Below are 25,321 nucleotides of genomic sequence, written 5' to 3' on the forward strand. Positions count from 1 at the left end.
CACCTTGCAAGAGATTTAACATGAAAAATATCATATGATGTAAGTGCAAATACGAATATTCAAGAGTTACAAAAAACATTTTCAAAATTTGGGGAAAAAAATTTCTTAAAAACAATGTTATTTTTGTTCACAATAAATATTTTCAATAAATGTTTGCAATTCAAAACGGGTTTGAGATTTCGTGAAAATATCTGCCAAATTTTCCTTACTTCGAATATATTTAATGTCAAAAACATTTTTACAAACTAGATCTCTAATAAAAAATAGTTTCACATCTATGTGTTTGCTTCTATGGTTTTCAATAGGTGAATTTACAAAATCAATTGATGCTTGATTGTCAACAAAAAGAATAGATTTAAATTTAGATCTTTTGATTACTTTATTTTCGATGCATTCATCTAATACCCTATCAAACCACATCAATTCCTTAGCGGATTCTGTCATTGCAACAAATTCAGCCTCCATAGTGGATAAGCTTACACTTTTCTGTTTAAATGTACGCCATTCAATCGGCGATTTGTCTAGAAAAACAATTTGCCCGCCTAAGGATGTGCGATCGTCTCGATTTGACGCGAAGTCAGAATCCGAGAAAGTAATCAATTGAATTTTGCTGCATTGTAACTTTAGTTTTAAATCTCTCGTTTTCCAAACATATCCGAGTAATTTGACAAGGCCATTCCAATGAATTATACCAGGATTTGATTGGAATTGACTAAAAATATTTACTGCATATGCGATGTCTGGACGAGTTCTATTTGCTACAAATGCTAAGCAACCTACTAAATTTCTATACGGATATTTTGTCATTTCTTTTACTTCATCATCAGTTTTAGGACAATCAGCATTTGAATAAATGACTCCTTTGCTAATAGGTAAAGATGCTACAGGAATGTTAAAATTTTCGAAACGTTCATAAATTTCCTGAATATATTCCAATTGACTTAAACACAAATCATTTTCTTCGTTTAAGAAATCTACCCCTAGCAATTTGCGTGTTTTTCCTAATACTTTTAGATCGAAGTATTCATTCAACATGTTGATTGCGTTATTTATATAACATTCATTTTTACCAAATAAAACAATGTCGTCGACATAAAGAAGTAAAATTACATATTCATTGAAATAAACACAATTACAACTTGAAAATTTAGAAAAACCAATTTTACACAAAACTTTTTCCATTTCATAATACCATAAACGGCCACTTTGATGTAAGCCGTATATAGCCCTTTTGAGTTTACAGTATAAATGTTCTTTACCTTTAATTTCAAAACCTGGAGGTTGTGTCATAAATATGGTTTCCTCTAAAAGTGCATACAAATACGCGCATTTAATATCACATTGAATATGCATCCATTTTTCACATACTACTAATAGTGCGAAAAAAAATCTAATTATGCCGAATTGGACCACCGGAGAGTAGGTCTCCCAAAAATTTAGGCCCCTGATCTGAGTATGACCTTGAGCACATAATCTACTTTTGAAACGTACTACCTGGCCTTCCTCATTTTTCTTTACCGAATAAACCCATCTCGATCCTATTGGTACCGTATTTTCAGGCAATTCAGACAATTTCCACACCTCGCGTTTTAACATCACGTCATATTCTTCTTTCATCGATGCCTTCCATTGATCCCATTCTTTTGATTTTAATGCCTGTTTGTAAGTACTCGGAACTTTAATATCCTCCGCTAGTCATGAAGAATTCAAATCTACCTTTGGTCTATTAGCGGAAATTTCACCTTCAAATAGGTCCTTACCTACGAAACTAAACATATTTGGATCATACGCGATATTATGTTTATTGCAATATTTGTGAACATCATGCATGGATCTTAATCTGGTATTTTTCCCTTTCTCAAAAAAATAAATATCATTCCTAGAACTATCCGTCCTGGGTCTAACTTTTCTAACCCAAGTTACACTTTTTAAAGGTTTACTTTTCCCGTCAACTTCGCTTTCTGATTCTGATTGTAATTCGCTTTGACTAGTTTCCCCCTCCTCACTGAAAACAGATTCTTCTGCCGTCTCGTCAAGGTCAGAACTTTCGACTTGAGTGAGAGGCCAATTTGGGGTGACTTTTTCTTTCTCTTTTACGTTCGCGAATTCATCTTTGTAGAAAGTGTTTTCTTTGAAGGACACGTCTATGGATTCTATAATTTTATTGAGTTCAGGAACAAAAATACGATATCCTTTTCGTTTAAAAGCATAACCGACCAACACTCCTTTTTGAGCTTTTGCATCGAGTTTATTTCTTAAATTCTTTTGTATAGCTACGAATACAACTGTGCCAAATGCTCTTAAATGACGAGCCGAAGGTTTTCTGCCTCCGTACAGTTCAAAAGGTGTCTTTTTCTGGTTTTTGTGGCAGACGCGATTCCACGTATAGACGAAATATAACATGGCTTCAGGCCAGAAATTTTGTGGTAATCCGCTTTCTTGAAGTATTACGCGAGTTGCGTTAGCTACCACCCTGTTAAAGACTTCCGCTACTCCATTTTGCATCGGAGTAAATGGTACAGTTAATTCGTGCTTTATGCCCTTTTCTTTACAAAAATCATCAAACTCATTGTTTACAAACTCAGACCCATTATCTGTTCTTACAAATTTTACATTTTTACCAATAAAGTTTTCTGCTCTTAAAATATGGTACTTCAAAATTTCAGGAACTAGGCCTTTATTACAAATTGGATAAAGTGAACATCTCCGAGAAAAATCATCGATTATGGATAAATAATATCTTTCTCCATTCCTTCCCTTGACACTATATGGTCCCCAAACGTCAGCGTGAAGGAGTTCAATCGGTCGTTTCGACCGAATATTATCTATAGACTTAAAACTAACGCGTTTGAACTTTCCGATTTTACAATTGTCACAATTTAGTTTTATACTTTTAAATTTGGGTAAACCATTAACGGAGTTTAAATCACCGGTTTGTCTGATAGAATCTACGTTCACATGAGCAAATCGCTTATGCCAAGTTTCCAAATCTACTGAATTATTTTCAGGAATGGGATTCTTATCTACATGATTACTCTCAGAGATTTCACTATCCACAGTTTCAACAATATACATGCCATTTTCAAGTTTTGCTTTAAAAATTGGACCCTTTTGGCTAGATACCTCCACGAAACCTCCTCCCCCTACAAATTTTGCACCTCCCTGGTCAAATTTAGTACCAGATAAAATATTACGACGTAATTGGGGAGAGTACAATACATTTTGTAAAATTACAGTTTTTTCACCAAAATTAACTTTAACATCTCCTTTTCCGACAATTGGAAAGGTTTTCTCCTTTACTGCTACCGCCATACGAACATCCCGAACTTTCTCAAAATTCACGAACCAGTCCTTTCTAAAGGAAAAATGATGAGAGGCGGCTGTATCAAAGGTAAATAGGTTCCTAGATCGCCCTGTGCCTGAATGACTTAAATTAGCTTCAGAGACAAAATATAATTCGTACTCACGTCTGTCGTTGGAAAATGATCGTCTCCGTCCTTTGGAATTCCATCGGCGACCTCGACTTCGGTTTCTACTTCGGTTCCATCGATTGGGTCTGTCACTCCTCTGCTGGGGTGAGTCTTCTCGGGGATAACCTCGTTGAGTCGTTTGGTGGTTCCGTGGTGGATGACACTTTTTTCGGTTTGGGCATACACGCTTAATGTGGCCCTGTTCGCCACACGAGTGGCAGATAATCTTTGTCATATAAGCGTATGAATTGGCTTCTTTCTCCATATTAAGGTTCTGGCGACCCTCTTCTACTATCAGATCAATGACAACCTTATCGAATCTAAACTCAGGTGCAGGACGTGTGAGAATGTTCTGGACAATATTGTCATATGATCGAGGTAAATTTTGGAGAAGGTGAAACGTCAGGTAATCCTCGGGAAACTCTGGATAAGCTAATTTTATGTTATCAAAAATTCGTTGAAGGCGAGCGGCGAATAAATTTAATTTTTCGCCCTTTTCAAGATGGCACTGATTTAATTGATTAAAATTTTGCATTTGAACACATCGATTATTAGGGAAGAAATGATCCCTTAATTTCTTCCATGACTCCGCAGGATCTTCTATATTTTCAATGATTTTCTTTAAACTTTGGTTGATATTTAAAAAAATAATTGACAGCGCGGCTCTTCTTCGTATTTCGTAATCGCGAACATCTCTAGCGGTGATTTCGGCTTCCTTGCTGATAACGGGCACTTTTTCCGACCCATCTACAATGGACCACGCATTCCTGTCCATAAGAAGGAATTTTGCATTTATTGCCCATTCCGTATAATTTTCATTCGTAAGTGGCTCTATGGTAACCCCAGAAGTAGCCATTATAATTCTTGACTTTTAAATTCGCATGCGCGATAAAAAGAGTCTTGGATGAAAAAAATCCTACAGTTCCATTAGGTAGAAAAAGAGTTCACTTCCAAAAAATTTCCGCTTCAAATATCAACTAGTGTAGCTTTTCCACAAACATCCGAGATCTCTATGAAATTTCGTAATTTGACTGAAGAACATCGGTAAAGGAAACGACTAACACCATTTTCTTACACATCGCTTGTTACGGCCTCCCCGAATAAAACTTTCTTGCACAGCGGTATTTGCTCGAAAAAAAAATAAAATTTTATTCTCAAAAAAATTTACAACTGATTCACTTTCAAAGAACTCTACAGGGGAAAGGCAACCTGGGCCCATAACCCCTTGTTGGATGGGAAGGTATGATTGGAACTAACTCTTGCCCAAACAACGTAATACATTTAGCAGAGTGAAATTGGAGTTCGTGAAACAGTATAATTGAAGACTAATAGCTCATTAAACATCAATTAATTTATTAAAAGATAAAAAAACAAAGTATATGGCTTTGACAAAAAGTAAATAAGGATAAGTATATCATTATTGCAAATACCCCGTTGACCTAGACTAATAAGTATTATCAATTGACCCGACTATCGTTCATGAGGAACGAAGTCTTCAATGGACAAACGTCATACTACTTCAATTAAACAAAAAAAAAAAAAGGCCAACAGCCTAAGCTTGCTGAACAGACAGCAAGTTGGCTTGCCTGACATGAGCCAACACGTCTAGGCTGTGCAAGAAGTGAGAGAGAGATCAACTGATAACAGCTTTGCTTATATTCAGACTCTCATTAGCATATCTTCACTTCAATGCTACCTGATCGTGATCTTCAGTGGCCAAGCCCGAAGCGTGTGTACGTGACGTCACATGTTCAAGAAGAATCGACGTTAAAGTAGTCACGTCATGGGCAACGCCCACTACACGTGCCGTTCACTATTCCAAGACTAGTTACGTCACGGATTCTAGCGTTCGTTAAGGAACAATGATATGAAAACTGCAAATATGTAAAATGTTATCTAACATAATAAAATGATAATAAACCTTCACTTAGATTGACATACTATGTCTATCAAGGCCTCCCCATTATCATTTCGATAATCTAAAAAAATTTGAAAACTGTATAATTAAACAATCTTTAAAAATTTAGCCATATCCTTTTACAAAACACAATAACAATGTTAATAGAACAACAATTATTAGAACACTTATTTCAACATTAACAAAAAGGAATTCCGGAGATCCGTAACGTCCGAGAAACACAACATCAAAAAAAACAGTTCATGTTCGAGGAAAGTTCATCTTGTTAAATCAAATTAAATTTCTTCTCAATTGAAAGTTCCTTGTACACATTTGTCTGAAAAACATGAAAAAAAAATACACAAGTAACTGTCCAAATCAGCATACGTAATACATTACAAAAAAAACTCTAGGATTTCTAATATTGATCAATGATAAAATTCACTTTTTGAAAAAAAAATTGATATACTATGTTTGAGTTCTATTTTAAACTTCTCATAAAGCATTCTGCATCGCTAAGAGAAACTCAAACATTTTTTTTTTTTTTTGAATTTATCATAAACTTTTGGTCCTTTAAAAATTTGACCCTTAAAGTTGTGACCATTTAAAATTCCAGTTTTAATGTTTTTATACTTGTTAGGTAAAAAGAATTTAAAAGTTCGAAAGAGTAATTTTAACAATTTTACAATTTTTCCCGTTCAAAAAAATTAATTAACCCTAATCCTATTCACTTCATCAATTACCACACTGGAAAACGATCTAGTGGCTTTTACTTGACTTTTAACGAAGATAACAATCAATCAAATTGTTCACCTTGCAAGAGATTTAACATGAAAAATATCATATGATGTAAGTGCAAATACGAATATTCAAGAGTTACAAAAAACATTTTCAAAATTTGGGGAAAAAAATTTCTTAAAAACAATGTTATTTTTGTTCACAATAAATATTTTCAATAAATGTTTGCAATTCAAAACGGGTTTGAGATTTCGTGAAAATATCTGCCAAATTTTCCTTACTTCGAATATATTTAATGTCAAAAACATTTTTACAAACTAGATCTCTAATAAAAAATAGTTTCACATCTATGTGTTTGCTTCTATGGTTTTCAATAGGTGAATTTACAAAATCAATTGATGCTTGATTGTCAACAAAAAGAATAGATTTAAATTTAGATCTTTTGATTACTTTATTTTCGATGCATTCATCTAATACCCTATCAAACCACATCAATTCCTTAGCGGATTCTGTCATTGCAACAAATTCAGCCTCCATAGTGGATAAGCTTACACTTTTCTGTTTAAATGTACGCCATTCAATCGGCGATTTGTCTAGAAAAACAATTTGCCCGCCTAAGGATGTGCGATCGTCTCGATTTGACGCGAAGTCAGAATCCGAGAAAGTAATCAATTGAATTTTGCTGCATTGTAACTTTAGTTTTAAATCTCTCGTTTTCCAAACATATCCGAGTAATTTGACAAGGCCATTCCAATGAATTATACCAGGATTTGATTGGAATTGACTAAAAATATTTACTGCATATGCGATGTCTGGACGAGTTCTATTTGCTACAAATGCTAAGCAACCTACTAAATTTCTATACGGATATTTTGTCATTTCTTTTACTTCATCATCAGTTTTAGGACAATCAGCATTTGAATAAATGACTCCTTTGCTAATAGGTAAAGATGCTACAGGAATGTTAAAATTTTCGAAACGTTCATAAATTTCCTGAATATATTCCAATTGACTTAAACACAAATCATTTTCTTCGTTTAAGAAATCTACCCCTAGCAATTTGCGTGTTTTTCCTAATACTTTTAGATCGAAGTATTCATTCAACATGTTGATTGCGTTATTTATATAACATTCATTTTTACCAAATAAAACAATGTCGTCGACATAAAGAAGTAAAATTACATATTCATTGAAATAAACACAATTACAACTTGAAAATTTAGAAAAACCAATTTTACACAAAACTTTTTCCATTTCATAATACCATAAACGGCCACTTTGATGTAAGCCGTATATAGCCCTTTTGAGTTTACAGTATAAATGTTCTTTACCTTTAATTTCAAAACCTGGAGGTTGTGTCATAAATATGGTTTCCTCTAAAAGTGCATACAAATACGCGCATTTAATATCACATTGAATATGCATCCATTTTTCACATACTACTAATAGTGCGAAAAAAAATCTAATTATGCCGAATTGGACCACCGGAGAGTAGGTCTCCCAAAAATTTAGGCCCCTGATCTGAGTATGACCTTGAGCACATAATCTACTTTTGAAACGTACTACCTGGCCTTCCTCATTTTTCTTTACCGAATAAACCCATCTCGATCCTATTGGTACCGTATTTTCAGGCAATTCAGACAATTTCCACACCTCGCGTTTTAACATCACGTCATATTCTTCTTTCATCGATGCCTTCCATTGATCCCATTCTTTTGATTTTAATGCCTGTTTGTAAGTACTCGGAACTTTAATATCCTCCGCTAGTCATGAAGAATTCAAATCTACCTTTGGTCTATTAGCGGAAATTTCACCTTCAAATAGGTCCTTACCTACGAAACTAAACATATTTGGATCATACGCGATATTATGTTTATTGCAATATTTGTGAACATCATGCATGGATCTTAATCTGGTATTTTTCCCTTTCTCAAAAAAATAAATATCATTCCTAGAACTATCCGTCCTGGGTCTAACTTTTCTAACCCAAGTTACACTTTTTAAAGGTTTACTTTTCCCGTCAACTTCGCTTTCTGATTCTGATTGTAATTCGCTTTGACTAGTTTCCCCCTCCTCACTGAAAACAGATTCTTCTGCCGTCTCGTCAAGGTCAGAACTTTCGACTTGAGTGAGAGGCCAATTTGGGGTGACTTTTTCTTTCTCTTTTACGTTCGCGAATTCATCTTTGTAGAAAGTGTTTTCTTTGAAGGACACGTCTATGGATTCTATAATTTTATTGAGTTCAGGAACAAAAATACGATATCCTTTTCGTTTAAAAGCATAACCGACCAACACTCCTTTTTGAGCTTTTGCATCGAGTTTATTTCTTAAATTCTTTTGTATAGCTACGAATACAACTGTGCCAAATGCTCTTAAATGACGAGCCGAAGGTTTTCTGCCTCCGTACAGTTCAAAAGGTGTCTTTTTCTGGTTTTTGTGGCAGACGCGATTCCACGTATAGACGAAATATAACATGGCTTCAGGCCAGAAATTTTGTGGTAATCCGCTTTCTTGAAGTATTACGCGAGTTGCGTTAGCTACCACCCTGTTAAAGACTTCCGCTACTCCATTTTGCATCGGAGTAAATGGTACAGTTAATTCGTGCTTTATGCCCTTTTCTTTACAAAAATCATCAAACTCATTGTTTACAAACTCAGACCCATTATCTGTTCTTACAAATTTTACATTTTTACCAATAAAGTTTTCTGCTCTTAAAATATGGTACTTCAAAATTTCAGGAACTAGGCCTTTATTACAAATTGGATAAAGTGAACATCTCCGAGAAAAATCATCGATTATGGATAAATAATATCTTTCTCCATTCCTTCCCTTGACACTATATGGTCCCCAAACGTCAGCGTGAAGGAGTTCAATCGGTCGTTTCGACCGAATATTATCTATAGACTTAAAACTAACGCGTTTGAACTTTCCGATTTTACAATTGTCACAATTTAGTTTTATACTTTTAAATTTGGGTAAACCATTAACGGAGTTTAAATCACCGGTTTGTCTGATAGAATCTACGTTCACATGAGCAAATCGCTTATGCCAAGTTTCCAAATCTACTGAATTATTTTCAGGAATGGGATTCTTATCTACATGATTACTCTCAGAGATTTCACTATCCACAGTTTCAACAATATACATGCCATTTTCAAGTTTTGCTTTAAAAATTGGACCCTTTTGGCTAGATACCTCCACGAAACCTCCTCCCCCTACAAATTTTGCACCTCCCTGGTCAAATTTAGTACCAGATAAAATATTACGACGTAATTGGGGAGAGTACAATACATTTTGTAAAATTACAGTTTTTTCACCAAAATTAACTTTAACATCTCCTTTTCCGACAATTGGAAAGGTTTTCTCCTTTACTGCTACCGCCATACGAACATCCCGAACTTTCTCAAAATTCACGAACCAGTCCTTTCTAAAGGAAAAATGATGAGAGGCGGCTGTATCAAAGGTAAATAGGTTCCTAGATCGCCCTGTGCCTGAATGACTTAAATTAGCTTCAGAGACAAAATATAATTCGTACTCACGTCTGTCGTTGGAAAATGATCGTCTCCGTCCTTTGGAATTCCATCGGCGACCTCGACTTCGGTTTCTACTTCGGTTCCATCGATTGGGTCTGTCACTCCTCTGCTGGGGTGAGTCTTCTCGGGGATAACCTCGTTGAGTCGTTTGGTGGTTCCGTGGTGGATGACACTTTTTTCGGTTTGGGCATACACGCTTAATGTGGCCCTGTTCGCCACACGAGTGGCAGATAATCTTTGTCATATAAGCGTATGAATTGGCTTCTTTCTCCATATTAAGGTTCTGGCGACCCTCTTCTACTATCAGATCAATGACAACCTTATCGAATCTAAACTCAGGTGCAGGACGTGTGAGAATGTTCTGGACAATATTGTCATATGATCGAGGTAAATTTTGGAGAAGGTGAAACGTCAGGTAATCCTCGGGAAACTCTGGATAAGCTAATTTTATGTTATCAAAAATTCGTTGAAGGCGAGCGGCGAATAAATTTAATTTTTCGCCCTTTTCAAGATGGCACTGATTTAATTGATTAAAATTTTGCATTTGAACACATCGATTATTAGGGAAGAAATGATCCCTTAATTTCTTCCATGACTCCGCAGGATCTTCTATATTTTCAATGATTTTCTTTAAACTTTGGTTGATATTTAAAAAAATAATTGACAGCGCGGCTCTTCTTCGTATTTCGTAATCGCGAACATCTCTAGCGGTGATTTCGGCTTCCTTGCTGATAACGGGCACTTTTTCCGACCCATCTACAATGGACCACGCATTCCTGTCCATAAGAAGGAATTTTGCATTTATTGCCCATTCCGTATAATTTTCATTCGTAAGTGGCTCTATGGTAACCCCAGAAGTAGCCATTATAATTCTTGACTTTTAAATTCGCATGCGCGATAAAAAGAGTCTTGGATGAAAAAAATCCTACAGTTCCATTAGGTAGAAAAAGAGTTCACTTCCAAAAAATTTCCGCTTCAAATATCAACTAGTGTAGCTTTTCCACAAACATCCGAGATCTCTATGAAATTTCGTAATTTGACTGAAGAACATCGGTAAAGGAAACGACTAACACCATTTTCTTACACATCGCTTGTTACGGCCTCCCCGAATAAAACTTTCTTGCACAGCGGTATTTGCTCGAAAAAAAAATAAAATTTTATTCTCAAAAAAATTTACAACTGATTCACTTTCAAAGAACTCTACAGGGGAAAGGCAACCTGGGCCCATAACCCCTTGTTGGATGGGAAGGTATGATTGGAACTAACTCTTGCCCAAACAACGTAATACATTTAGCAGAGTGAAATTGGAGTTCGTGAAACAGTATAATTGAAGACTAATAGCTCATTAAACATCAATTAATTTATTAAAAGATAAAAAAACAAAGTATATGGCTTTGACAAAAAGTAAATAAGGATAAGTATATCATTATTGCAAATACCCCGTTGACCTAGACTAATAAGTATTATCAATTGACCCGACTATCGTTCATGAGGAACGAAGTCTTCAATGGACAAACGTCATACTACTTCAATTAAACAAAAAAAAAAAAGGCCAACAGCCTAAGCTTGCTGAACAGACAGCAAGTTGGCTTGCCTGACATGAGCCAACACGTCTAGGCTGTGCAAGAAGTGAGAGAGAGATCAACTGATAACAGCTTTGCTTATATTCAGACTCTCATTAGCATATCTTCACTTCAATGCTACCTGATCGTGATCTTCAGTGGCCAAGCCCGAAGCGTGTGTACGTGACGTCACATGTTCAAGAAGAATCGACGTTAAAGTAGTCACGTCATGGGCAACGCCCACTACACGTGCCGTTCACTATTCCAAGACTAGTTACGTCACGGATTCTAGCGTTCGTTAAGGAACAATGATATGAAAACTGCAAATATGTAAAATGTTATCTAACATAATAAAATGATAATAAACCTTCACTTAGATTGACATACTATGTCTATCAAGGCCTCCCCATTATCATTTCGATAATCTAAAAAAATTTGAAAACTGTATAATTAAACAATCTTTAAAAATTTAGCCATATCCTTTTACAAAACACAATAACAATGTTAATAGAACAACAATTATTAGAACACTTATTTCAACATTAACAAAAAGGAATTCCGGAGATCCGTAACGTCCGAGAAACACAACATCAAAAAAAACAGTTCATGTTCGAGGAAAGTTCATCTTGTTAAATCAAATTAAATTTCTTCTCAATTGAAAGTTCCTTGTACACATTTGTCTGAAAAACATGAAAAAAAAATACACAAGTAACTGTCCAAATCAGCATACGTAATACATTACAAAAAAAACTCTAGGATTTCTAATATTGATCAATGATAAAATTCACTTTTTGAAAAAAAAATTGATATACTATGTTTGAGTTCTATTTTAAACTTCTCATAAAGCATTCTGCATCGCTAAGAGAAACTCAAACATTTTTTTTTTTTTTGAATTTATCATAAACTTTTGGTCCTTTAAAAATTTGACCCTTAAAGTTGTGACCATTTAAAATTCCAGTTTTAATGTTTTTATACTTGTTAGGTAAAAAGAATTTAAAAGTTCGAAAGAGTAATTTTAACAATTTTACAATTTTTCCCGTTCAAAAAAATTAATTAACCCTAATCCTATTCACTTCATCAATTACCACACTGGAAAACGATCTAGTGGCTTTTACTTGACTTTTAACGAAGATAACAATCAATCAAATTGTTCACCTTGCAAGAGATTTAACATGAAAAATATCATATGATGTAAGTGCAAATACGAATATTCAAGAGTTACAAAAAACATTTTCAAAATTTGGGGAAAAAAATTTCTTAAAAACAATGTTATTTTTGTTCACAATAAATATTTTCAATAAATGTTTGCAATTCAAAACGGGTTTGAGATTTCGTGAAAATATCTGCCAAATTTTCCTTACTTCGAATATATTTAATGTCAAAAACATTTTTACAAACTAGATCTCTAATAAAAAATAGTTTCACATCTATGTGTTTGCTTCTATGGTTTTCAATAGGTGAATTTACAAAATCAATTGATGCTTGATTGTCAACAAAAAGAATAGATTTAAATTTAGATCTTTTGATTACTTTATTTTCGATGCATTCATCTAATACCCTATCAAACCACATCAATTCCTTAGCGGATTCTGTCATTGCAACAAATTCAGCCTCCATAGTGGATAAGCTTACACTTTTCTGTTTAAATGTACGCCATTCAATCGGCGATTTGTCTAGAAAAACAATTTGTCCGCCTAAGGATGTGCGATCGTCTCGATTTGACGCGAAGTCAGAATCCGAGAAAGTAATCAATTGAATTTTGCTGCATTGTAACTTTAGTTTTAAATCTCTCGTTTTCCAAACATATCCGAGTAATTTGACAAGGCCATTCCAATGAATTATACCAGGATTTGATTGGAATTGACTAAAAATATTTACTGCATATGCGATGTCTGGACGAGTTCTATTTGCTACAAATGCTAAGCAACCTACTAAATTTCTATACGGATATTTTGTCATTTCTTTTACTTCATCATCAGTTTTAGGACAATCAGCATTTGAATAAATGACTCCTTTGCTAATAGGTAAAGATGCTACAGGAATGTTAAAATTTTCGAAACGTTCATAAATTTCCTGAATATATTCCAATTGACTTAAACACAAATCATTTTCTTCGTTTAAGAAATCTACCCCTAGCAATTTGCGTGTTTTTCCTAATACTTTTAGATCGAAGTATTCATTCAACATGTTGATTGCGTTATTTATATAACATTCATTTTTACCAAATAAAACAATGTCGTCGACATAAAGAAGTAAAATTACATATTCATTGAAATAAACACAATTACAACTTGAAAATTTAGAAAAACCAATTTTACACAAAACTTTTTCCATTTCATAATACCATAAACGGCCACTTTGATGTAAGCCGTATATAGCCCTTTTGAGTTTACAGTATAAATGTTCTTTACCTTTAATTTCAAAACCTGGAGGTTGTGTCATAAATATGGTTTCCTCTAAAAGTGCATACAAATACGCGCATTTAATATCACATTGAATATGCATCCATTTTTCACATACTACTAATAGTGCGAAAAAAAATCTAATTATGCCGAATTGGACCACCGGAGAGTAGGTCTCCCAAAAATTTAGGCCCCTGATCTGAGTATGACCTTGAGCACATAATCTACTTTTGAAACGTACTACCTGGCCTTCCTCATTTTTCTTTACCGAATAAACCCATCTCGATCCTATTGGTACCGTATTTTCAGGCAATTCAGACAATTTCCACACCTCGCGTTTTAACATCACGTCATATTCTTCTTTCATCGATGCCTTCCATTGATCCCATTCTTTTGATTTTAATGCCTGTTTGTAAGTACTCGGAACTTTAATATCCTCCGCTAGTCATGAAGAATTCAAATCTACCTTTGGTCTATTAGCGGAAATTTCACCTTCAAATAGGTCCTTACCTACGAAACTAAACATATTTGGATCATACGCGATATTATGTTTATTGCAATATTTGTGAACATCATGCATGGATCTTAATCTGGTATTTTTCCCTTTCTCAAAAAAATAAATATCATTCCTAGAACTATCCGTCCTGGGTCTAACTTTTCTAACCCAAGTTACACTTTTTAAAGGTTTACTTTTCCCGTCAACTTCGCTTTCTGATTCTGATTGTAATTCGCTTTGACTAGTTTCCCCCTCCTCACTGAAAACAGATTCTTCTGCCGTCTCGTCAAGGTCAGAACTTTCGACTTGAGTGAGAGGCCAATTTGGGGTGACTTTTTCTTTCTCTTTTACGTTCGCGAATTCATCTTTGTAGAAAGTGTTTTCTTTGAAGGACACGTCTATGGATTCTATAATTTTATTGAGTTCAGGAACAAAAATACGATATCCTTTTCGTTTAAAAGCATAACCGACCAACACTCCTTTTTGAGCTTTTGCATCGAGTTTATTTCTTAAATTCTTTTGTATAGCTACGAATACAACTGTGCCAAATGCTCTTAAATGACGAGCCGAAGGTTTTCTGCCTCCGTACAGTTCAAAAGGTGTCTTTTTCTGGTTTTTGTGGCAGACGCGATTCCACGTATAGACGAAATATAACATGGCTTCAGGCCAGAAATTTTGTGGTAATCCGCTTTCTTGAAGTATTACGCGAGTTGCGTTAGCTACCACCCTGTTAAAGACTTCCGCTACTCCATTTTGCATCGGAGTAAATGGTACAGTTAATTCGTGCTTTATGCCCTTTTCTTTACAAAAATCATCAAACTCATTGTTTACAAACTCAGACCCATTATCTGTTCTTACAAATTTTACATTTTTACCAATAAAGTTTTCTGCTCTTAAAATATGGTACTTCAAAATTTCAGGAACTAGGCCTTTATTACAAATTGGATAAAGTGAACATCTCCGAGAAAAATCATCGATTATGGATAAATAATATCTTTCTCCATTCCTTCCCTTGACACTATATGGTCCCCAAACGTCAGCGTGAAGGAGTTCAATCGGTCGTTTCGACCGAATATTATCTATAGACTTAAAACTAACGCGTTTGAACTTTCCGATTTTACAATTGTCACAATTTAGTTTTATACTTTTAAATTTGGGTAAACCATTAACGGAGTTTAAATCACCGGTTTGTCTGATAGAATCTACGTTCACATGAGCAAATCGCTTATGCCAAGTTTCCAAATCTACTGAATTATTTTCAGGAATGGGATTCTTATCTACATGATTACTCTCAGAGATTTCACTATCCACAGTTTCAACAATATACATGCCATTTTCAAGTTTTGCTTTAAAAATTGGACCCTTTTGGCTAGATACCTCCACGAAACCTCCTCCCCCTACAAATTTTGCACCTCCCTGGTCAAATTTAGTACCAGATAAAATATTACGACGTAATTGGGGAGAGTACAATACATTTTGTAAAATTACAGTTTTTTCACCAAAATTAACTTTAACATCTCCTTTTCCGACAATTGGAAAGGTTTTCTCCTTTACTGCTACCGCCATACGAACATCCCGAACTTTCTCAAAATTCACGAACCAGTCCTTTCTAAAGGAAAAATGATGAGAGGCGGCTGTATCAAAGGTAAATAGGTTCCTAGATCGCCCTGTGCCTGAATGACTTAAATTAGCTTCAGAGACAAAATATAATTCGTACTCACGTCTGTCGTTGGAAAATGATCGTCTCCGTCCTTTGGAATTCCATCGGCGACCTCGACTTCGGTTTCTACTTCGGTTCCATCGATTGGGTCTGTCACTCCTCTGCTGGGGTGAGTCTTCTCGGGGATAACCTCGTTGAGTCGTTTGGTGGTTCCGTGGTGGATGACACTTTTTTCGGTTTGGGCATACACGCTTAATGTGGCCCTGTTCGCCACACGAGTGGCAGATAATCTTTGTCATATAAGCGTATGAATTGGCTTCTTTCTCCATATTAAGGTTCTGGCGACCCTCTTCTACTATCAGATCAATGACAACCTTATCGAATCTAAACTCAGGTGCAGGACGTGTGAGAATGTTCTGGACAATATTGTCATATGATCGAGGTAAATTTTGGAGAAGGTGAAACGTCAGGTAATCCTCGGGAAACTCTGGATAAGCTAATTTTATGTTATCAAAAATTCGTTGAAGGCGAGCGGCGAATAAATTTAATTTTTCGCCCTTTTCAAGATGGCACTGATTTAATTGATTAAAATTTTGCATTTGAACACATCGATTATTAGGGAAGAAATGATCCCTTAATTTCTTCCATGACTCCGCAGGATCTTCTATATTTTCAATGATTTTCTTTAAACTTTGGTTGATATTTAAAAAAATAATTGACAGCGCGGCTCTTCTTCGTATTTCGTAATCGCGAACATCTCTAGCGGTGATTTCGGCTTCCTTGCTGATAACGGGCACTTTTTCCGACCCATCTACAATGGACCACGCATTCCTGTCCATAAGAAGGAATTTTGCATTTATTGCCCATTCCGTATAATTTTCATTCGTAAGTGGCTCTATGGTAACCCCAGAAGTAGCCATTATAATTCTTGACTTTTAAATTCGCATGCGCGATAAAAAGAGTCTTGGATGAAAAAAATCCTACAGTTCCATTAGGTAGAAAAAGAGTTCACTTCCAAAAAATTTCCGCTTCAAATATCAACTAGTGTAGCTTTTCCACAAACATCCGAGATCTCTATGAAATTTCGTAATTTGACTGAAGAACATCGGTAAAGGAAACGACTAACACCATTTTCTTACACATCGCTTGTTACGGCCTCCCCGAATAAAACTTTCTTGCACAGCGGTATTTGCTCGAAAAAAAAATAAAATTTTATTCTCAAAAAAATTTACAACTGATTCACTTTCAAAGAACTCTACAGGGGAAAGGCAACCTGGGCCCATAACCCCTTGTTGGATGGGAAGGTATGATTGGAACTAACTCTTGCCCAAACAACGTAATACATTTAGCAGAGTGAAATTGGAGTTCGTGAAACAGTATAATTGAAGACTAATAGCTCATTAAACATCAATTAATTTATTAAAAGATAAAAAAACAAAGTATATGGCTTTGACAAAAAGTAAATAAGGATAAGTATATCATTATTGCAAATACCCCGTTGACCTAGACTAATAAGTATTATCAATTGACCCGACTATCGTTCATGAGGAACGAAGTCTTCAATGGACAAACGTCATACTACTTCAATTAAACAAAAAAAAAAGGCCAACAGCCTAAGCTTGCTGAACAGACAGCAAGTTGGCTTGCCTGACATGAGCCAACACGTCTAGGCTGTGCAAGAAGTGAGAGAGAGATCAACTGATAACAGCTTTGCTTATATTCAGACTCTCATTAGCATATCTTCACTTCAATGCTACCTGATCGTGATCTTCAGTGGCCAAGCCCGAAGCGTGTGTACGTGACGTCACATGTTCAAGAAGAATCGACGTTAAAGTAGTCACGTCATGGGCAACGCCCACTACACGTGCCGTTCACTATTCCAAGACTAGTTACGTCACGGATTCTAGCGTTCGTTAAGGAACAATGATATGAAAACTGCAAATATGTAAAATGTTATCTAACATAATAAAATGATAATAAACCTTCACTTAGATTGACATACTATGTCTATCATAAAGCTGGCTCTGTGCGGTCTCCGCTGCACGCACTATTTTGATTACTTTTGTGTCTATTGCATTTAATAAGAGCTTCAATTGAAAACATGGAAATTTCTTAAAACTTTTGAGAATTGACTTCGGAGAATTTTGCGAGGCCCTATCTGCGCGAGGCCATCGGCAGTCGCCGACGCCTAGCGCCGCCACTGGATATTGTTTAGAAATAGAAAATTTTCAATGATCAGTCATTAGTAGAGTTTAGATACTGAGTTTTTTTTGCAAGTGTTTGTGAACAATCTTCAGAAAAATCTGCTAAAGAAATATGAAATTTTTATTTATTGGAAAAAAAATCATTCATGATTATAAATGATGAAAATAATTCTAGCATTGAAATATGGAATGCTTCCAAACATATGTACAACAATATCCAATAGTCAGTCGCCAGTGACTGGCAGACACTTATAGTTAAGTTGCCAGTTTTTTATTGTTCATAACCACTTTATGGAGGACCTTTTTATGAAAATGAAGACATTGGCTTCTTCCCCATGTATAGTACACTCATGGTATTCTTATCCATTAAAGATATGGAATAACCATATGGGAACTTCAAAAGTTTTTTACATCACACACTAAGTGTAAAAAGAAAAAAAAGAATAAATTAATGCAGTAGTGATTATTTGTTGGCTATTTGTAGATTTTTAAAATTGGTCAGTTGAGTATTTAATTTTGTTATTGAAGTAGGGCCTATTATTACCAGGTGGCGAATTGGAGTGAATATTTTTCGGTCTAATGTGTAAGATGAGCAAGGTCCTAGAATATTGCCAAACAAAGAGCACCTCTTAAAATCTTCACTGCAAAAATACTGTTTACATCTAGCCAGATATTTAATTCCTTAGCAAACAAAAAAAAAAAAAATCTCTTACTGTTATGATAACTTTCCAATAGCTTTGACTCCTGAACATAGAATGTCTAAGACACGTTATTTATGTAATTAACTTATATTAATCAAGCTTGAATTCTTGCTAGCAAACCTGTTGATCAAGATTACAGTATAACTTTGATTTAACAATACCCAATTTAATGATTTCTTCAATTTAATGATACATTTCACTGGTCCGGATTTGACTGCATTGAATGTCTATGCTCCTCGATTTAACGATATCCTTGATTTAACAATAACTTTTTCCATTCCCTTGACAATTGCTAAATTGAAGTTATACTAAAATTGGTGATTTAAATATGCATCATAGGAACAGCCTTGACTATATAAAACACATTTAGAAGAATAATCAAATAAGCATTGTACTAAAATATGATTATAATCAAAAACGACAATAAACCAGAGGACAAATGGTCAAGAAAATGGCGCAAACATTTTTTTGATAATTAATGCTATATTTGTTTTGTTTTTTTCTTTTTTTCATTTTGATGCTGTAAAGCTGGATGAAAATGCATAATATGCTATCAGTATTTGAAGCTATTTGATCAATCTTGGTGCTGGGCAAAATAACATTTCTGAATAAATAAATTGAAAAAAAGATGAACAATTATAATCGTTCATTTATTTTTCAAATACCTATTTTTTTTCTGGCCCCAGACACTTTGAAATATTAAGATTTAGCTGTACTTGAATTTTATCTAAAACTTTTATGTAAATTTCTACCTTTGATTTTTTTTTTTGTGTTGCTTTATGTAAATGCTCAAAATCACAAATATGTAAAAATATTAGTTAGGATCTGAAGTATCTCTTTGTACAAAAGTGAGAAATCAAAATTTCTTCAGAGTAGTAGATGTGCTGTGGTTTGCTTTTTCAAAAATTAGCTGAAATTACTTTATTGTTAAATATTTTAAATTAAATTCATAATTAACTTTTGTGATTTATTTCAGATATGCATTTCTTTACTGTCAATGTACCTAATATTTTTTAACTTTTTAAGTGATGCGTCCTTTGTATTTTTAGTTATTTTAGATATTTTTCTTAGTCCTAGTTCTCCTTACAACATAATGGAGTTTACTATTGTTGGACAAGCTTTCCTGTATCATCAGATAAGATGCATTATTCATGTATTATTTCTCATTGGACAAGGGAAGGAAGAATGTGAGGTAATTTATGTGTTAATTAATGTAAATTTTTCAGTAATATGTAGTTTTCAGATTAACATTCTTGATTTTCAAGTACAGCCGAGCCTTCTTGTTGGAAAATTGGTTAATAGAGCACTGGTAAATGTACTGGCTTTATGTAATAAACTTTCATTGCTCCAAATAATTGATATTGATATGTATCATTCAATTCTGGATAATGAAATATCCTGCTTATTAGAATACTGTCGTGTGCAGGTAAACGGCAGTATCTACAGAAATGAGTTTTCGAGATATTTGAAGAAACGCGATATGGATTTAATACTAACAATAGGGTTGGAATTAGACATCTTTTTCAAGCCGTTTTTTTAGCGGAAACCAAATAAGCGAGGTTGTACAATAAAGGTAACGTACAATAGATGACAAAAATGCAAAAAAAAAAAAAAAAAAAAAAAAGAAAAAAGAAAAATGAAAAATTTACAGTTACTGCCCTTTACCTGCACACGGCAGAATACTAGAAAGTAGCCCGTCATGGTATGACGGGTGAAAATTTGGTTCTACATTTGAATGCAGCCATTGCCTGTTTGGTGATATTTTGGTACTTTTAAGTTTAAACCCTAACTCTAGTGGTTTAACCTTTAAATCCAGTAGATAGTGATCATTGTTGATCATTTTTACGTTTTTTCATTCTCCTGAAATGACAGTGTTGCCAGTAAACCAGTTAAGTCACTAGATCGAGTTATGCCTTGTTACAATAATGCCCTTCCCTTTATATTAAACTATCCCAAATCATATTATCAAATTATCATGTCGTGGCGCGAGTTTCCTTGTTGAAACACGCGGGTTACTTTATCATCGGCTATTACTTATATGAAGATGACAGTCTTACCAGTAAAACAGTTAAGTTATCGGATCGAGTTAAGCCTTGACGCAATAAAAACCTTTCCCCGCATGTTAAACATTACCAAAACACATTATCAAATTATCATGCCGTGACATTGTTGAAACATGCGGGTTACTTTATCATCGGCTATTATTTATATGAGGATTGTTCGGTGGTAAATTGGTTATTCAATTAAGCAGGTTTGGCTGTAATGATAAAAGTTTATCAATAATAAAAAAATTGTAGTAATATGCTTAATTTTGATGTCAGGAAAAATTCCAACTTCAACAGGGTTGTAGACACTCGGAATGGTAAACTGCTGTCAGAAAAGTCTCCAAACTCTTGTTAATAATGATTATTTATTTTTGTTTTGCCTATAATTAGTTCCTTAAAACTTTTAATTGTTAAGGTTGGAGTTTTTCCTTCAGCAAATCAATCAGATTTTTTTAATAAAAGGGAAGCATTAATGAGTGTAAATTATAGTATATCAAATGCTAGCTGTTCTCTTCTTATTGGTGCAGAACATAATTTTATTTTCAGTTTTTGAAAAAAATACATTAAACAGTAATTATGTTACTGGATGACTAATTTTAAGCTAGAATAGATTTGACTAAAAATTAGGTAAATTACTTTTAATTTTCTGTTTAGTTTCCTTAATTTATTTTGTATGCAAAATAAGTTTTATGATTTCTAAATTTCAGATTGTAGATCAACTATTAGACATTGAAAATTGTCCAAGAAAGCCTCAGTATGCTATGGCATCAGGTAAATAAATTTAGGTAGGCTACAATTTATGCACATATTTAGTTTTCAATGATTACTATCAATTTAATCAATGGGTGTTCAAATGATTTGAAAATGAATAAATAAAACATTTTCCATATTTTGTGACATAAAATGTTCTAGTCATGGTTTGTATTTTTTTACATATTGCACACCTAGTACAACACTGTCACATCTAAAGATCTAAAGAAACTACTTTTTGGAGAAAATCAATTTAAATGTAATTCACCTTAGCTTAAATTCTTTTTGTAACACACTGATGCATCTCAAAAATAGGGTTAATTTTTTTTTCATTTGTGGCTCTCTTGAATTTTGATACAACTAATTAAAATGCACCATTACATGTAACTCAAAATCAACAATTTTTTACTTGTGGCAGTGACATGACCCATCTCAAAGATAAGGTTAAAGTTTTTTCCATGTTTGTTTCGCTTTCTTGGCTTTTAATAGAACTAATAAAAAGGGGATATATGGTAATTAGTACCTTAGTAATAGCATTCATGCAAGTAAGTGTAAAACAACATATTTTGAAACCTTCTGTACATGAAAATATTTTTCATTCTCACAATTTCCATTGTATGAAAACATTTTTAGTTTCCTTTAATTGTGGTATGAGTTACTCATAGATGACAAAGTCTAAAATGTCCTTATCAATTTATTTTATTGTTTGTTTTTTTAAGTTCTAGGTATTAAAATATCCATTAAAAAAAGTGTTAAATATGATTCTTTAACTAAAAGTTTACATTGCGCTTACTTTTTATACAAAAAATAAAACAGAAAAATGCTTCTAAGAACTGTTTTCAGAAATAAAATATTGCTACAAATTCTGTAAATAGTAATTATTTTTGTGATTAATTTGTGTAATCTAGCTAAATTTGGCATTTATTCACAAATCTTATCAGAAATAGAGGGACCATATACTTCATTTGAATGTAAGGGGGTTGTAAATTTATATTACAAGAACTTATTTACAGGTTACATTACTGAGATAATTTTAGATGAAAGATAATGGAATAAATGCCAAATTTAGCTAGATTACAACAAATTAACCATAAAAATAATTACTATTTACAGAATTTGTAACAATATGCACATGGTGCTAAAATTTAGCCGAGGTCTTTTAAATTTCGTTTGCTATCATTTTATAAATCTTTTATTATGAATTGTTTCATTTTAGAACTACCCCTGGTTTTGTTTGATTGTCAATATCAAGACATTGAATGGAAGTATGATCAGGACTCTCTGAAATATGTCATCAAGCAGCTGCAAAGCATCTGGTCCCAAAATACTATTAAGTAATGTTTCGATTGTTCTGCATTTAAACTAGGCTTAGTCTTTTTTGTAAGAAATTTGAAATTAATTTTTCTCTTTTCTTTACCAATATGATTTTTTTTTGTTGCATTGCTATGACAGACATATGCTTTCTTTTTAAATTAAACCCCCTGTCTTTACCGAAATGTCTGACATAAACAGTAAGGTGGTTCAAAAAAAAAAATTTTTTTTCAGCTAGAATCCAGGGCACCTCCTAATTTTTTTAGATGTACTAATAGTATTATGCTGTAAAAGTTTTAACTTCTTACTCAAATTTTAAGACAGTGCTCAATGATCCCTCAATTTAACATTAGCCGTAGCATAGCAAAATGTCATAAATTTATAAACCTTTAATTTCTCCAGCTGCTTTTTTGTAAATAATTATTTTATTGCAATGTATATGCATAATACTCGTGTATATTATATTATTTAGCATTGTTTTTTCATTTCAATGTATTTTTTTTAATCCCCCTCTCCATACTGATGAAGTTTGGGAGAGGGGGTTGAGCGCCCTCTTTCAGTTGAAATAGGAAGCTAAAATTCTTCCAGTATATTGCTATCTGCAAGTCTAAAAATATTGGGGGGTGTCCTGGTATCTAGGAGAACCTTTTTTTTACATGCATTTTTGAACCACCCTAATAAACAGTCATTTTCTCAGTAAAATTGTTAGTGTTTGCATACCACATTCAAATGTGACCTTGTAGATCACATTTAGATGTGGAAGTCTTCCTTTTGAAAACCCTGCTAAAATAATAGTCTATATTTCTTATTGATTTAATTTTATTGTATATTGACTTATTTCAATAGATTGTCTTTGTGAGTGGTTGGTAATGAGTCAGGAGATTCATCTATCACTTTTAGTGATGATCCATTGCTTGTTTCATTTCTTACTTGAATATTGTTAAATGAGTTCATTTTATTATACATTTTTAAAAAAATATTTTATCAGCTGTAAAATTTTTTTTTTTTTTTTAAATACAGTAGGGGAACATGGGGCAAAGTAAGGTATCAAGACAAAGTGAAATAGTGAAATATTTACTCTGCTTTTAGCGACATCTATCTCGTAATACTTAAACTAAAAAGTTGCACATGTAAACTATTCCAATCAGGAAAAAAATACCACCAAAGATTAAAGCATATGATAAGACAGGCAATTTTCAAAAAAATGATACTCATGTTATAATATTTTGTTGCAAGTCAAAAATTATTTTTGTTATTGATATTCTTATTTTACATAATTAAGAACTGAGCGTATATACCCATGTATGCATCTAGTTACTTATCCCAAATGCCAGTGAACCCACCATCAAACCAGGTATCAATAGATTTGTATTTTTCCCCTCTTTATGTTTGGCTATTTAACATAATCCTCCAATAATAATTAGCAGAGATATCAATTAAAAACTATTAATTATGATACTTAGCTTTTGACATAAAATCCCTATGTTTTGAAGGCTTTCCTCCTTTCAACTTATTATTCAGTGCTTCATATCAACTTTTCGCAACAATGCTTTTATTAAGATTTGTAGCATGAAGAAAATCATTGAGAAGAAAGATGTTTTGCTGCCTTTTTCTCGAATAGGAAGAAATAAAATTCTGGCTTTTGTTTTGAGACTTTTCCTGTAATTGAAGAATTTAAAATGCTTCCTTTTTGGTCAATTTTCTGCAATCTGCTGCAAAGTTTTACTGATTTTTTTTTTTGTTCAAGCATGATTGTTGAACACGTGTCACTCAACATAACTTATTTTCGAGGTGGACCGTGCAAAGCCGGGCGACGCAGCTAGTTAACATATTAAATATTAATTGAGACCTTCTATTACTCTGCTAAATATCTTCTACAATCAGTCAAGTGTGTTGCAAAGTGAAATAGTTTATTTTGTTTACTCGGTCAATCATTTACCAAATCACTTACATATTCATTTATTAATTCATTCATTTACATTCCTCGATTTAGTAATTCACTTATTTATTCATTCATTCACTTATTTTCTTATTCATTTACTCTTTTACTTGTTCAATTATTTTTCTGCATATGTTAATTAAATTTTCAGTTCATTGCTTAGTATTTTTTCATTTATTCATTACACCTTTTATTTACCATTTATCATTTGATCATAAGTATTTTCTATAGTGGAAAAGAAAATATTTCATTTGAAAAATATTTTATTTTTCACTTTGCCCCATAGAAAAAAAAAGTGAAAACTTTCCACTTTTTTTTTTGATGGTGCAAATTTACTGCCAAAAGTATAAAATACTGTTTCATTGCAAGTTTTATTTTAAATAGAATGTTCTTTCTTTATGTATTGTAATTTTCAAAATAAATTTCCAGTTTGTTCATTTTGAAAAAGCTCACTTATCTTAACTATTTCACTTTGCTCCACATTCCCCAATTATTTTTGTTAAGGGTATTTTATGTTTTTTAATATTACAACCATGCATATCATCTCTCACTGCATAGTCAATGTATTTCTTGACTACAAAAAGAAGACGGATGATCTTGAAGCAAAAACATC

General features: G+C 33.4%; 1 protein-coding gene across 1 annotated transcript in view; it reads left to right on the forward strand.

Annotated features, from left to right (window-relative positions):
* Positions 1-25,321, forward strand: part of LOC129216253 (tRNA pseudouridine(38/39) synthase-like) — a 54,289-nt gene that overhangs the window by 18,310 nt on the left and 10,658 nt on the right. The window contains exons 8-10 of the mRNA XM_054850451.1: positions 19,735-19,855; positions 21,416-21,479; positions 22,675-22,792. Coding sequence (XP_054706426.1) covers positions 19,735-19,855; positions 21,416-21,479; positions 22,675-22,792 — 303 coding nt within the window. The remainder of the gene's footprint in view (positions 1-19,734; positions 19,856-21,415; positions 21,480-22,674; positions 22,793-25,321) is intronic.

This window comes from Uloborus diversus, chromosome 2 (genome assembly GCF_026930045.1).
Source record: "Uloborus diversus isolate 005 chromosome 2, Udiv.v.3.1, whole genome shotgun sequence".
NCBI lineage: Eukaryota > Metazoa > Arthropoda > Arachnida > Araneae > Uloboridae > Uloborus > Uloborus diversus.